The 13313-nt window shown below is 53.4% G+C and overlaps 1 protein-coding gene across 2 annotated transcripts in view; it reads left to right on the forward strand.

The window, feature by feature from the left end:
- Positions 1-1255: 1255 nt before the first annotated feature.
- Spns2 (SPNS lysolipid transporter 2, sphingosine-1-phosphate) overlaps positions 1256-13313 on the forward strand; it is a 38969-nt gene continuing 26911 nt past the window's right edge. Inside the window, exon 1 of one of the 2 annotated variants that reach the window (XR_013111209.1) lies at positions 1256-1648. Coding sequence is in view for 1 of the 2 variants with exons in the window: in XM_034504581.2 (XP_034360472.1) it covers positions 1279-1648 (370 nt within the window). In the remaining variant the exon portion in view is untranslated. The remainder of the gene's footprint in view (positions 1649-13313) is intronic. The other variant, XM_034504581.2, reaches the window with a different exon arrangement.

Below are 13313 nucleotides of genomic sequence, written 5' to 3' on the forward strand. Positions count from 1 at the left end.
AATGGACTTTCGAGAGTGTACTTCCATGGCCAGCATGGATTTAGTTTTAATCAAAGCCCCGAAGAGACGAATGAGAGAGAGTTGCCAAGGGAGTTTCTCAGACCCAGGCCACATCTGGGTCAGAGTGGAAAGACCATTCTTTACACAGAAGCTACCTAGCTGTTCTCCAGAGCTGACACCCCCACCCCACATGCTCAACTATCTGGACTATATTCACCCAATAGAAACAGAGACCCAGAAAGACAGAGTGTTAAGCCACACGCAAGAGCGGATATGGGCTAGGATCCAGCTTTCCAACATTCACTAAAGGTTTTGTGGAGATGGTACCCTCAGATAGGCTTTCCCTGCTCTATTCCCTCTCCTCCCCCTCGCTTTTCTGAGAGACAGAATCTCTCCTGACTCAGCTTCCCAAATGCTGGGGTTACAGGTGTAGGACATCCTGCCTGGCTTTGAGGAGGCCCTCCTGGTTCTCCTGGGCTCTAATCCGAGCCCTGGTTCTCACAAGCTCCACTCCGTGGGCGTAGAGATATGATCAAGTGCACACACGGGAGAGAACCCAGGGTAGGTTGCGGCCTGGAGCTGCTTCTCTAGAGATAAGAACAATGTACCTTCATGAGGTCTGTGTCCTGGGTCCATCAATCATGATTCTTAGGCAGCGCTGCCTAAATGGACTGAATCAAGGTAACTGTTGGAGCCACCAGCTCGCCAACAGGTTCCCCTGTTTTGACCACATCTGAGACATTTTTAAATGCGTAGTTTAAGCCGCGGGCCCCCCTCGGCCTCAGCCAGGGGTCCTCTCCCACCGCAGGGGCAGGGTGGAAGTTGAGTAGGGTCTGGGGCATCCTTCTTCCCTCACCTAAATCCTAATCAATGCTGCAGCTACCCCCACAATCGCTTCCTGATCCCCGAGGGTTCCGTGGCCGCAGCGCTCCTGCGTGACTTGCGCCCCCATCAGGCGGGTGGGGCTCTGCGGCGAGGCTCCCCCGCACCCCCCGGGGCAGCACGTGCGGGGCGGGGCTGTGGCTTGAGGCCGGAGGTGATTGGACACGAGCCTGGTGGGCGGGGCCGGCCGCAGCTGTCAGAGCCGCCGGGGCCGCGCGTCTCACTGAACAGTAGCAGCGGCGCAGCCAGGGCTGGAGCCCGAGCGCAGAAGCCGACGGGCCGGGCCGGGATGGTGCAGCGGCGGCTCCGCGGCGCGCGCACGCACTGAGCGGGCCCGGGCTGGGCCTCGCGTCCCTCGCGCCCCCCGCGCCCCCCGCCGCCCCGGCCCCGGCCGGCATGATGTGCCTGGAATGCGCCTCGGCGGCGGCGGGCGGCGCGGAGGAGGAGGAGGCGGACGCGGAGCGGCGGCGCCGGCGCCGGGGGGCGCAGCCAGGGGCTGGAGGTAGCGCTTGCTGCGGGGCGCGGGGTGTTGGGGGCGCTGGAGTCGTGTCCGCCGACGAAGAGGTGCAGACGTTGTCCGGCAGCGTGAGGCGGGTCCCGTCCGGACTCCCCAGCATCCCCAGCACCCCTGGCTGCGCAGCCGCTGCCAAGGGCCCGGGCGCGCCGCAGCCCAAACCCGCCAGCTTGGGCCGAGGGCGGGGGGCAGCCGCTGCCATCCTGAGCTTGGGCAACGTGCTCAACTACCTGGACAGGTACACTGTGGCAGGTGAGCAAATGCCCCATTCAGCCCGAGGACCAGGGCCCTTCCATTCCAGATGCCCTAGGGAGCTTTTGGTTGCCAGCCCCCTAGATCCAAGCCCTCTGGAGAGTCCCTGAGGACCCTCTGTTCAAGCGATGCTCTCGTGTTCCATGGGTCCAATCCAAAGCACCCCAAACCCCGTGTCAGGGGTTGGTGGAGTTTCCACCCCTGGAACAGCCAGTGAGCCCTCGCCAACCCTTGACGGCTCATCCGTTGTCCTCCTGAAGTCTCCTCTGCGTCTCTCTTGCCTTCTCGCCTGTGCGCCCCCTTCCTCCACAGCCGCAGGTTCCCCCGGCCTCTCCTCCCTTTCCACTAGCCCAGGCCGTCTGTGCGTGCACGGGCCCGTCTGTTCCTTCTTTCCTCGGTCTCAGCCACCCCCCCTGCATGCGTGCGGCCAGTGTGTGCGCCCCTTGCGGGTGTGCGCCAGGCGGCCCAAGTGTGTGCGCGCGTGGCGGCGAGGATATGTGTGTGTGAGCTTGTAAGCGCGTGGCTGACAAAGGCTCAGGCCTGCGGGGAGCCGAGGGAGGGGCGGGGCGGGTCCGCGCCGCCTGGGGACCCACGATGCGGTTTGCAGCTGGCCCTGGCTTGAGGCCTGGAGACGCCTCCTTCTGCTCCATGGCGCTTGGAGCCTGGAGCAGGCCTGGGGGCGGGGGGAGGGGGGGTTGGGGGTGTCTAAAGAGAGGCAGCCTCATGCTCCTTGCGCATCTCTGCGAATGAACCCTAGGTCTGAGACTGAAATGGATACAACTGGGTTTCTATCCTGAATGTGCTTGATGTGTGTGTGACCTTGGGCCAGTTTCAGCTTGTGTTTAGTTCTGTTTCCGTTTGTGAATTGATTGATCCCTGGGCCTCTTAGGGTGGATGTGGCTCTGGGATTGTATTCTGCTGGCGTCTCTCCCTGTCTTTACAGGGGTCAAGAAGTAGGGACTTGTCCTAGAGCTGGCCCTGCTTGAGAATAATGCAGCCTTGAAAAGAAAAGAATCTGGCTAGGTTGGTCCCGGGAGCTCCCTGTGGAGGAGAGCAGTTGGGGGGGGGGGGGGAGGCCCAACATTCTAGCCTACAACCTAATGAGAAAGAGGGGAGAGGAAAGGGGAAGAGAGATGATTTGGATATTTTGCCTGACACTAAAGAAAACTCAGGGATGACTGGGAAAAGAGAGCCCTGACATAAACCACACAACCACATGCCACCTGGGTACTTGGGTGCTCTTTTTTGGGCCTCAGTCTTTTTCCTGTCTTGAATAGTTTTGTGTCAAGTGGAAGGAAAGAACTCTAATGGGAGAGCAAAAACTATCCCTCCCTCATTTTGCATGTACACCCACCCACCTGCTCTCTGTCCCTTCCTGGGGGTGAACTTGAACCAGTAGCATCAATTTTTGGGTCAGGCTGTCCTAAGAGACTGTTCCCTTGCTCTGGTGAGCAAGAGCATGGTGTACCCTCAAGTGTGCCAATCTACCACGCATATGATGTGCTGCCCAGGGCTCAGGATCTTAGGTGCGCACTCTGTGAGGACAAGCCAGAGAACATTGGGGGCCCTTACTTTGCAAACCAGGCTCTTTCCAGTTGAGGGAAGTCAGGCTGTTGGTTAGTCCTATCCAAGGTTGCCCAGTGGGGTGATCAGCAAAGCAGGTGTTAGACCTCCCTTCCCCCCCCCCCCCAAGCCTGGTCTGAGTCTCTTCTCTGTCTTAGGTAGGAAGTATTGTGTGGCTTTTAGTTCTGCCATGCTTGTTTTATTGTGGCCCCAGGCCACTACTTCTGAGGTTCCTAGAGGAACCTGAGGCCAGGGGCAGAGAGGGGGAGGGGGGATCAAGGAGTGGGGTCTTATCTACCTTTGCCAATACTTGGGTCAGAGCAGGAGAACAAGATAGCAAATTTGGGGTTAACTGATTGGGGGGCAGTGCAGGGGGGGGAGGGAGGCCTGGAAAACTCTGGACATATACTGCCTGAGCCGTGTATCTCTCTCACTGTCTTGCCAAGGGTGTAAGCTTGTGTACTACCCCCACCCCATCCCCAAAACAACAGGCGTCATTTCCTCTCCGGATAAGCCTGCCTCCCTTTCTTTATGATGGCCTTCCCTCCCCCTGCCCCTGAGTTCAGTTTTTAGGAATATTTACAATCTCTATGGTGACTACCATGGCTTTCAGGGTCTTGTGCCAGGACCTGAGTCCACCTGTTGCCTGCTGGCCCTGCTGGGACAGAGGCGGGCATATAGACACTCTGCTGTGTGGGCACTTTTGATGTTTGTACCCATCTGACCCCTAAGAACCTCACAGTCTGGCCCCAGCAACCTCATCAAAGCATCGGGAGTTTCTGCTTTTCTTTATGTCCTTCCTGTACAGTTCTGTTTGCTCACAGCAAAGCCAGTTCTGTCCAGAGGAACACAATGCAAGCTACATATGAATGCCAAAATGTCCGGTTTTCAGGCAGAAAGAGAGCAGGTGCAATTAATATATTTTATTTGTATGTGTGCACATGTGGGCACAAGTTTCTGTAGGTACATATATGAATGTATGTGGGTGGGTGGGTATGGAGGCCGGAAATCAGCCTCAGGTGTGGTTTCTCAGCAGTGGCCCCCACTCTTTTTTGAGTCGGGGGTCTCTTATTGGCCTGGAGCTTGCTGATTAGGCTAGACTGGCTGGCTAGTGAATGCTCTGGAGTTACCTGTCTCTTCTCCGCAGTGCAGATTACAAGCACACATGAGCACAGTAGCATGCTGTCGAGCCTGGGGTTTTAAAAACTATTTACTTTAGTTTACATGCGGGTGGGTGTGGAGGTCAGAGGTCAACTAACAGGAATTGGTTTTCTCCTTCCACCGTGAGTTCTGGGAATTGGACTGAAATCATTAGTCTTCATAGCAAAACCCCTTATTCTCCAATTATCTCAGTGGTGTGAGGCTAGACCCTCCCCCACCCCACTCCATAGGTTCTAAGGTTCAAACTCAGGCCTTCCTGTATCAAGCACTTTAGTAGACCAAGCTACCTCCCCTGCTCTAAATAATACATTTTATTTAACAGGACATGCCCAACGATTTTGTTGTTATTCTGGGATATCTTACATCTCTTTTCATACTGTCTTCCAAATCATTGGATGATTTGGATTTACTATCACAGCCTGGGTCAGACTCCCGGTGGCTGGGTCACAGGAGGATACAGTGCAGGGTTAGAGTCTTTGCCACCAGAGTTCGTATCCAGCTGCATCAGTTTGCCAGTTGTGTGGCCTTGAAACCATCACCTGGGCCTTCTGTGGGCTGAGTTCTCCCTCCACCTTGGGTGGTATGGAATGAATGAGAATGTACCCGCAGCACCTGGGCGGAGGCCAGATACCTGGGAGGCCTTCACAAAATGTCATCTGTCTGCTCTTTCATGCAGAGGCCCAAGCTGTGTCCCTAACCAGCATGTCCTTCCTCATTCTCTCTGTATATGACAGTTCTTTTTGGGCTGTCCTTCGGGATACCTTTGTAGAGCCCCTCCCTTCTGCACCAGAGCTGGTCTCTGTCCTGGGAACTGCAGTGGCTTGTACCTCTATGTTAGCATTCCCAGCGCCACCCCATGATCCAGGTAATTATGGGCTCTCCTCCTCATGGGAACCCCCTTAGGGCAGCCAGCCTCAGACTTGGGAAGGAGGGCTGGTCCCCAGTCTCTGCTCCTAAAGTACTGCTTCACTTGGGTAACACTGAGTTAGCACAGCAACCTGGTTGACTACCTTCCCACCACCTTCTTATACAGATGGAGAAAAGGACAAAGGTAACTGTGGCTTCCAGGCCAGGAGCAAAGTTCCCTTTCTGGCTCTGCTTCCTAGAAGCAGAGTGGACTCTAATTAGTCTGGACTCTAATTGTGGTTGATGAGTGACTATTTGATAACCAACATCCTTCCCCAACTTCTTCAGAGCACCTGTGCCCTTCCCAAGACCTATTTCCTCTTCCTTTGATCCAGCCTGTGGCACCTGGAGTTGGGCTGGGCATCATTGTGGGGGCTGGTGAGGAGAGACAGAGCCTTGCCCTGGGGGAGTCCTTTTCTGCCAAAGAAGCTGAGACCAGTATCCATGGCAACTACTCACTAACACAAGCCCAGAAGGAATGATGAACACAGGGAACCTGCCAGGAACACAGGCCTGGCAGGCGTGGGGTTTCCCTTGAGCCTCTGGGCTGGGTCCTGCGCTGTGGTGTCAGGGCCCACTCTTCTCCTAGCTCTTTGTTTCCCTGTCTAGTTGAGTCTGTTTAGGGTAGACATATGGGGAAACTGAGGCCCAGGGTATCAAGTCACACTACACGGTCTTGTGGCTTTATGACTGCCACTCTGAATAGAGATGGTCACCCCCTTGGGTAGCCCTATCCTGGCTGCTGCAGGGCTTCACTGTGGGGAAACCCCCACTAGGGCTCTGGGTGTGGTATCCAGATCAGCTGTGCCCAGGTAAGCTTCAGAGTCCTGGAATGCCAGGTGACTCAAGGCCGGCTGGCCAGCCCCATGCCTCTGCTTCCTCCTCAAGTCTCTTCCTGTTGTTGCTGCCAGCACCTTTACTGTTGACCTTTCAGAGGTCAGTACCTCTCACAGGAAGTACCCAGGACCCCTTACAGCCTGGCTGGGCCTCAGTGTACCGTTTTGTGGTTGGGACAGGAAGGCTGCAAGGTCTGTGGATCACAGCCTAGTCTGATAAGGAGCCTAGTCTGATATAGTACTGTGGACAGTTGGGTCTGTTTGGAGAGGGGACACCCTCATCTCTTCCCCAGATCCTTTGACTATAGGAAGTGGCTTTTGTTTCTGCTTGGGCATGGGGGCCTGAAATCTTGAGGACAGACTGAGATAACAAAGGAGGCAAACAGAACACTGGTCTCATCCCCAGGCGCTGAGTGACTTCTGTGCTAAATGTCCTGCTACTTTCTGGCTTTGCCAGAGTAAACCATCTTTGCTGTGTGAGTCAAGATGTCTCCTATTCCCAAATCTATATTCAATGATTTTATTTATTTATTTATTTATTTATTTATTTATTTGCTGTGTCACTCCAAGGGTATTGAGGGCACTTGGTATCAGAAAAACTTTTCTGCTGTCCCTGGCTCTCCCTAGACCTCCATCTCCTAGTATCATTTTAGCCATGGTCCCCAGGAGCTATAATCACTGATTTCTGTTTTCCTGTGGATCTTGTCAGTGTCTGCCCTTGTTCCAGAAAGTCTCTCCTCTGATCTGAGCCAGGTGTCTGATACTTACTTTATTTTAAAAAAAAATTAGATATAGGGTGTGTGTGTGTGTGTGTGTGCGTGCGCGCGTGCGCTTTCCCTGTATGCACATCACATGCTTGCCTCATGCCCGGAGAGTGGGGTGAGAAGAAGGAATCAGATACCCCAGAACTGGAGTTAGAGGTGCTTGTGGGTCACCATGTGGGTGGTGGGAACTGAACCTGGGTCCTGTGCCATGCAAGGGCAACAAGGACTCTCAGCCACTGAGCAATCTCTCCAGCAACCCTTCCTCTTTGAGACAGAATCTCATGCAGCTTCAGCTGGCCTTGAACCTGCTATAGAGCTGATGATGGCTTTGAACTCCTGATCCTCTTGCCTTTACCTACCATATGCTGGGATTATAGATGTGTGCTGCCATCCAGCCCTAGTTTATGTCATGCTAGGATTCAAACCCACGCTAGGCTAGCCCTCTACCAGCTGAGCTATACTCTCAGCCCAGCTCTAGGTTTTATTTATTTAATTTAAAACTTTTTACATTTATTTATCATGTGTGCACATGTACCATGGCATGCTTGTGGAAGTCATAGGACAACTTACAGAAGTTGTTTCTCTCCTTCTACTATGTGGATGACAGGGATTAAACTCTGGTCATCAGGCTGGGGGTCAGTACCTTTACCTGATGAGCCATACCTCCTACTTTTAAATTGCCTGTTTTTGTTTCCATCATGGCACATGTCCCCTTGATAGGGTCACTATCTCCTTCTGACCTCAAGAGGCTGACATATCTGTGATCTCAGTGTGCACGGGAGGCTGGCACAGACTTGGGTAGCAATTAGGTGATCCAGCCCTGCCAACCTCAGAACACCTTCTTTGGGATGGGCAGAGCATTGATTAGCTGGACAAGTAGAGAATCAGGCCCCTGTGCAGAGGCTGAGCCTCTATGGCCATAGCTGGTTTGTGGATTCTGCCCTTTTATCCTGGCCAGGGTGCACAATGAGCCTCTGAGCTGGCATTTCCTGGAAGGAAATGAGATGAAGTGGGGTAGGGCTGTCCTTGTCTGCCCAGCCTTCAGCCTGGACAATGGGGGCCTCCCCATCCCAGGTGGAGCCACTTCTGGGCCTTCAGGAAGACATTTGGGAGGACATTCAGGAGGGCACTGTGGTGGCTTTCCTCATCTCTCCCGTGAATAAGGCTGGGCCTGGCCCTACAGTGAGATCCGGTGAAGTAGAGAGCCAGTCTGCTCGAAGTCTGGGCCTCTCCTGTTGGCTAGGAGGGGTGAGAAGACAAAGATAGTTCACAACCAGAACTGGGGGACAGGGAACACAGCCTTGGTCTCTATCTCTCCTTCTGCCCTCAACTCAGCTACGGAACTTGCCCCAGTCTCCCTGCACCCAGCTGTGGTCTGGGTCAAGATTTGGCCGAGTAGGCTGGGCCTGAGCAGAGGGGTAGTTTCTGTCAAGGATGTAAGGACAACTGGTGTGGGTGTTGAGGGGAGACTTGGATTGACAGTGCAGTCCAGGCAAAGCTCTAGAGGGTGGAAGCCAGCTCAGCCAAGCTCCTGCTTGGTCCCTGGCTGTGGTCATGTACCTCTGAGATCCGGAGACAAGAGTCCCTCAGGCTCTGTGGTTACTAGTGTAGGACACAGAAGGCTTGAGCCAACCCAACTCAGACCTCTTATCGTTTCCCTCTGCTCTCTGCCCCAAGCCATGGTCTCCTATCACCTTGATGGTCATACTGCCACACCTCTGAGGATCGAGATAAGGCTGTGGCCACATTGTCCCTGGCCCCTGGTGATCTGAGGAGTTGCTGGTCCAGGCCAGAGCTATGTGGCTAAGCTGGGAAGGAGTGGCCGTGCAGTGCCCCCAAATTGCTAAGGCTGAGTCTGGTTCCAGGAAAGGCAGCCCCAAATGACAGAGTAGAACCGCAGGCCAGTGGCTGGTCCCACCCACCCTGGCAGGGTGAGCTAGATGAGGAGGGGCATCTCCAAGGCTGTTGGAGGTCTGCGGCAGGTCTCTGGAGTAGGGATGGGTTTTCCTAGGGTCCAAGGCTAGGGCTTTTTACCAACATGGCCCCAGCCAAAGTCACCCTAGACTGTCCCGATACTAATGGCTTTAGCTTTGCAGGGTTGTGTCGGAGAAGCAGGGTCACCATATGTGAGTCTAGAACATACCCAGTGAGGTTGTATCCAGGATGCTAGGCCATTTTTAAATCAGCAGCTGAGGCTTTGAGAAGGGGGCAGATGAGTTGGTCAGCTTGTTCCTGAAGGACAGGCAGAGGTTGGTCTGAGAGTGTGTGTGTCTGGGCTGGGTCCCCAGGCTGTGGCTTCCTGGCCTTAGCCACCCAGAGCCAGGCTCTTGAGCCTCTGTAATTACCAGGGTAGAAGCTGCCAAGCACTGGATGGGAAATACTCCCACAGGGAGCTGGTACCGAGGCTGCCACACAGGGCCCAGGTTTCTGAGGAGGCAGTGATAGAGGGCAGGGTGGTGTATCCCTTCAGATCCCTAGGACCTGCTTTCCCAGATATCCACCTCATTTCAGATAAAGGAAAACCGAAAGGACAGTTGTCTGCACTGGAGCTGTTTCCTGCCCCACTCATTAAAGATCAGGGATAACCGTATGACATGTATGGAGTACCTACCATGTGCCAGGGACCCTTCTAAATATTTCACATGGATTAACCTGCTCAAGCCTCCTAGCAATCATGGGAAGTAAAATTAAGTCGTAGAGATGGGAACTAGCTCAGAGAGGTTAAGTAGCTTTCCTATAGTCACACAGCAGAGAAGGTAGAAAAGGTAGGATTTAAACCCAGATGGTCTGGCTGTGTAGTCCATGACCCTGAGAACTCAGCTAAGCTGACTGCTGCTTAGGAAAGGCTGAGGCAGGTGAATGTGTCTTGGAGGACAGGTGTGAGTGCCACACAGACTGTTCTGGATAGTCAGGCAGGAAAAGCCCTCAAAATCATTCTGTCTTGACCTTGGATCTGAGGCTGCCTAAGGCAGGGCTTCCAAAGACAGTGCAGATTTTTTTATTTTCCTTTTTCAGGGGATGGGGTTGTATATAGAGCAGGCTGGGATTAAAGGGGTGCACCACCACACCTAGCAATGTGGCCTTTTCTTACATTCAGCCTTTTGAAGACTTTGGTGTTAACAGGATGGGCTTGGCTGAAGGAGGCCTGGCATCCTGAATCAGGGATTGGTCTCTTGGGGCTTCTGGTCAAGATGGGGACTCACCAGGAGCCTCTGGGACAGCTGAAATATGAGTAGAGCCAGAGAATGTCCAGGTCTAGGGTTCCCTGAGGGTCACAGGCTACACCTCAGCAAGAGCCTCAGAGGCCTAAAGGATACCCTGGTGGTATGACCTTGGAGGATGAAGTGGATCTTAACAAGTTGCACTGAACATCCCAGGGAGGGCATGGCCATGGCTGGGACTGTGAAGGGCCAACCACGTGGGCTACTGATTTGCTTGGCCAGTGACTTTGGCTACTGTGTTTATAGATTTTTTTTTTTTGTTTTTGTTTTTGTTTTGTTTTTCGAGGCAGGGTTTCTCTGTGTAGTCCTAGCTGTCCTAAAACTCATTCTGTAGACCAGGCTGGCCTCGAACTCAGAAATCCGCCTGCCTCTGCCTCCCAAGTGCTGGGATTAAAGGCATGCGCCACCATTGCCCAGCATGTTTATAGATTCTCGGTGCTGAGAAATCAACCTGGAGCTTGTGCATGCTAGGTGAGTCTCCTGCCGCTGAGCTACATCCTCAGCCCTCTCTTTACTTAAAAAAAATAATAATAATTTTTTATCTTTAGACAGGGTTTCACTATGTAGCCCTGGCTGTCCTGGAACTTGCTACGTAAACTAGGCTGGCCTCCAACTCAGAGATCAGTCTGCCTCTGGCTCCAGAGTGGACGGATTAAAGGCATGGTCTGCACCATACCCACTCGCTTTACTTTTTATTTTAAGACACTGTCTGTTTCCTAAGATGACTTTAAACCTTTCATCTGCCTGCCCTAGCCTCCCAAGTAACTGGGCTTACAGGTATGTAGCACCAGGCCTGACAAGGGATGGCATATTGTAAAGCAGGCACCCTCTTTAAGAGTGACTGAAGGTCCTGGGCAGGTTTGCAACCAACCTACTTTCTCCATTCTGTCCATTTACTCAGGAAAGAAATGTGGGTTCAAGAAAGTGAGTAGGGAGTCTGGAGAGATGGCTCAGTGTTTAAGAGCACTGACTGCTCTTCCAGAGGTCCTGAGTTCAATTCCCAGCAACCACATGGTGGCTCACAACCATCTGTAATAAGATCTGATGCCCTCTTCTGGTGTGTCTGAAGACAGCTGCAGTGTACTCACATACATAAAATAAATAAATAAATCTTTTTTAAAAAATGAAAGTGAGTAGTTACAGCTAGAGCTTGGTGCTCTGTGTGTACGTGTGTGTGTGTGTGTGTGTGTGTGTGTGTGTGTGTGTGTGTGTAAGAGAGAGAGAGAGACAGAGACAGAGAGAGAGAGTCAGATTACATCAGCAATAGAGAGCCACAGAAGGCTCTGGGCAGCCCTGGGCAGTGAGTTAATGCCCTCCAAGCTGAACCTGGCACATGACAAGCCCTCTTCACCTTGCTCTGGTCTGTTGTAGTATCACTGAGCCAGAGGCTGAGTCAGCAGGTCTTGAGGAAGTTGTGGGTGATTCTGAAGCATGGCCAGAACTGATATCCACCAGGCCGGCTGCAGCATTAGCCCCTAGAGTTTAGAAATAATCTTGAGGATTCTAGAGGTTCAGTCTAGGACCTGGAACCCAGTTAGCGATTGCTAAATGTTTGTGAGATCTAGCTGCAGGAAGGATGGCAGGGGCAAGGAAGGGCTAGAAGCAGGAAAACTGCCAGCCAGGCTAGGCACTGAAGAAGAGAAGGAGCTGGACTTGTTTGTGTGGCTAAGGGCTTTTAGGAGGGCTACAGGTAACTCCTAGGGAGCCTGGGTGTTCAGTGGTGCTGCTCAGGGTGTGGAGCCAGCTGGCAGCTGTGGAGAGAGGCTGGGCAGCTGAAGGATAAGAGAAGGGTCGGTGGACCACCAGGGGTGGGGGTGGATGGCCGCTGTCCATCCTGAATGAGAACACAATTTGGAGGGCAGAATCCTATTTTTGTCTTCTTTTGTTTGGAAGGTCTCATGTAGCCCAGGCCTGCCTTGAACTTGATACATAGCCAAGGATATCCTCCTGTCTCTCTACCTCTTGAGTGATGGGTTTAGAGGCATCACACACCACCACACTTAGTATATGAAGTGCTGGGAATCAAATTCAAGGCTTTGTGTGTGCTAGGCAGGCAGTCTAGCAACTAAGCCACATCCCCAGACTCATGGGGGTGGGCAATTTCAAGGGCTGCTTCTGGGAGGGAGGGGGGGAAGGAGGGGTGCTGGCCAAGTGGACATGTTGGGGTGTACACACTACCGGGATGCACATGGCATGGCATGTCAGGTGAAGGCAGACAACAAGAAAAGGCTGAAAGCCAAGGTACCAGATAGAGATTGACAGATGCAGGATCCAAATGAGGAGAGGAGAGCCTTCCCCAGAGGGATGTGATGGCTATGAGGCTATGAAGGGATTGGAGAATTCAGGGGTTCTGCTATTCCTTGGTAATGGAGGCCCTGTGGCCAGGGAGCCCTTGAGAATGTAGGTCGGGTGGCTTCCTGGAGAGGCTAGCCTATAGCTGGATAGGTGGGGGGCTCTGCTGCGGTGGGAATCTCACCTTGCCCACTGCCTAGCTGGAACTGGTGGCCAGGAGGCTGGGCTTGGATTGAGCTGTGGGAAGCTGCTCCTGGGCATGAGGCCCATTCTGTGACCCAGCAAACCTCAGCCTCCAGGAAAGGCTAAATGTAAGGCTGTGGTAAAAAGGGAGGATGTGTGTGCCTGCGCCAGGCTGGAGCCCAGAGGGAAATGTGAGCCAGCTGTGAGCTGCTGTGACACATGCTTCCCGTGCCAGTGGCTATCGGGATCCTGATCCCATGTCACCCTGCCTCCCTCCAGGCCAGAAAAGAGCAAATGACCTAGAAAGGCTCAAAGGGGTCTCTTTTGATACAGACCCTGCTCCCCAAGAAGGTTACTCTAGCCTTACACCCACAGTTTTAGGGCATGTGGCCGTGGGGATTCCAAGCTTCCTGTGCCCTGGCTTCTAGACTTTGGGGACCTTGGATGCCTGTCTGCATGAGGGGAAGTGGAGAAAGCTTCCTGGAGGCAGACGCAAATATCAATCTGGAAAGCACTGGATAGGGAATGGCCAGTTGGAAGGTTCTGCAGACTTCGATGCAATGCCCTTCCCTGAAAGAGAGGTCTCTTTACTTCAGACCATGCCCTTTCTTTAGCCGAGGGTGGACAGCCACAGCCTGGGGTGGGGTGCGGGTCATTTTCCCACTCCCTCCTGATTACCCAGTCTTTGGGCAAACACTGAAGCTGTGACTGCCCTTGTTGTGAGCTCCAGAGCCTCACC

Source organism: Arvicanthis niloticus, chromosome 6 (genome assembly GCF_011762505.2).
Source record: "Arvicanthis niloticus isolate mArvNil1 chromosome 6, mArvNil1.pat.X, whole genome shotgun sequence".
Classification (NCBI taxonomy): domain Eukaryota; kingdom Metazoa; phylum Chordata; class Mammalia; order Rodentia; family Muridae; genus Arvicanthis; species Arvicanthis niloticus.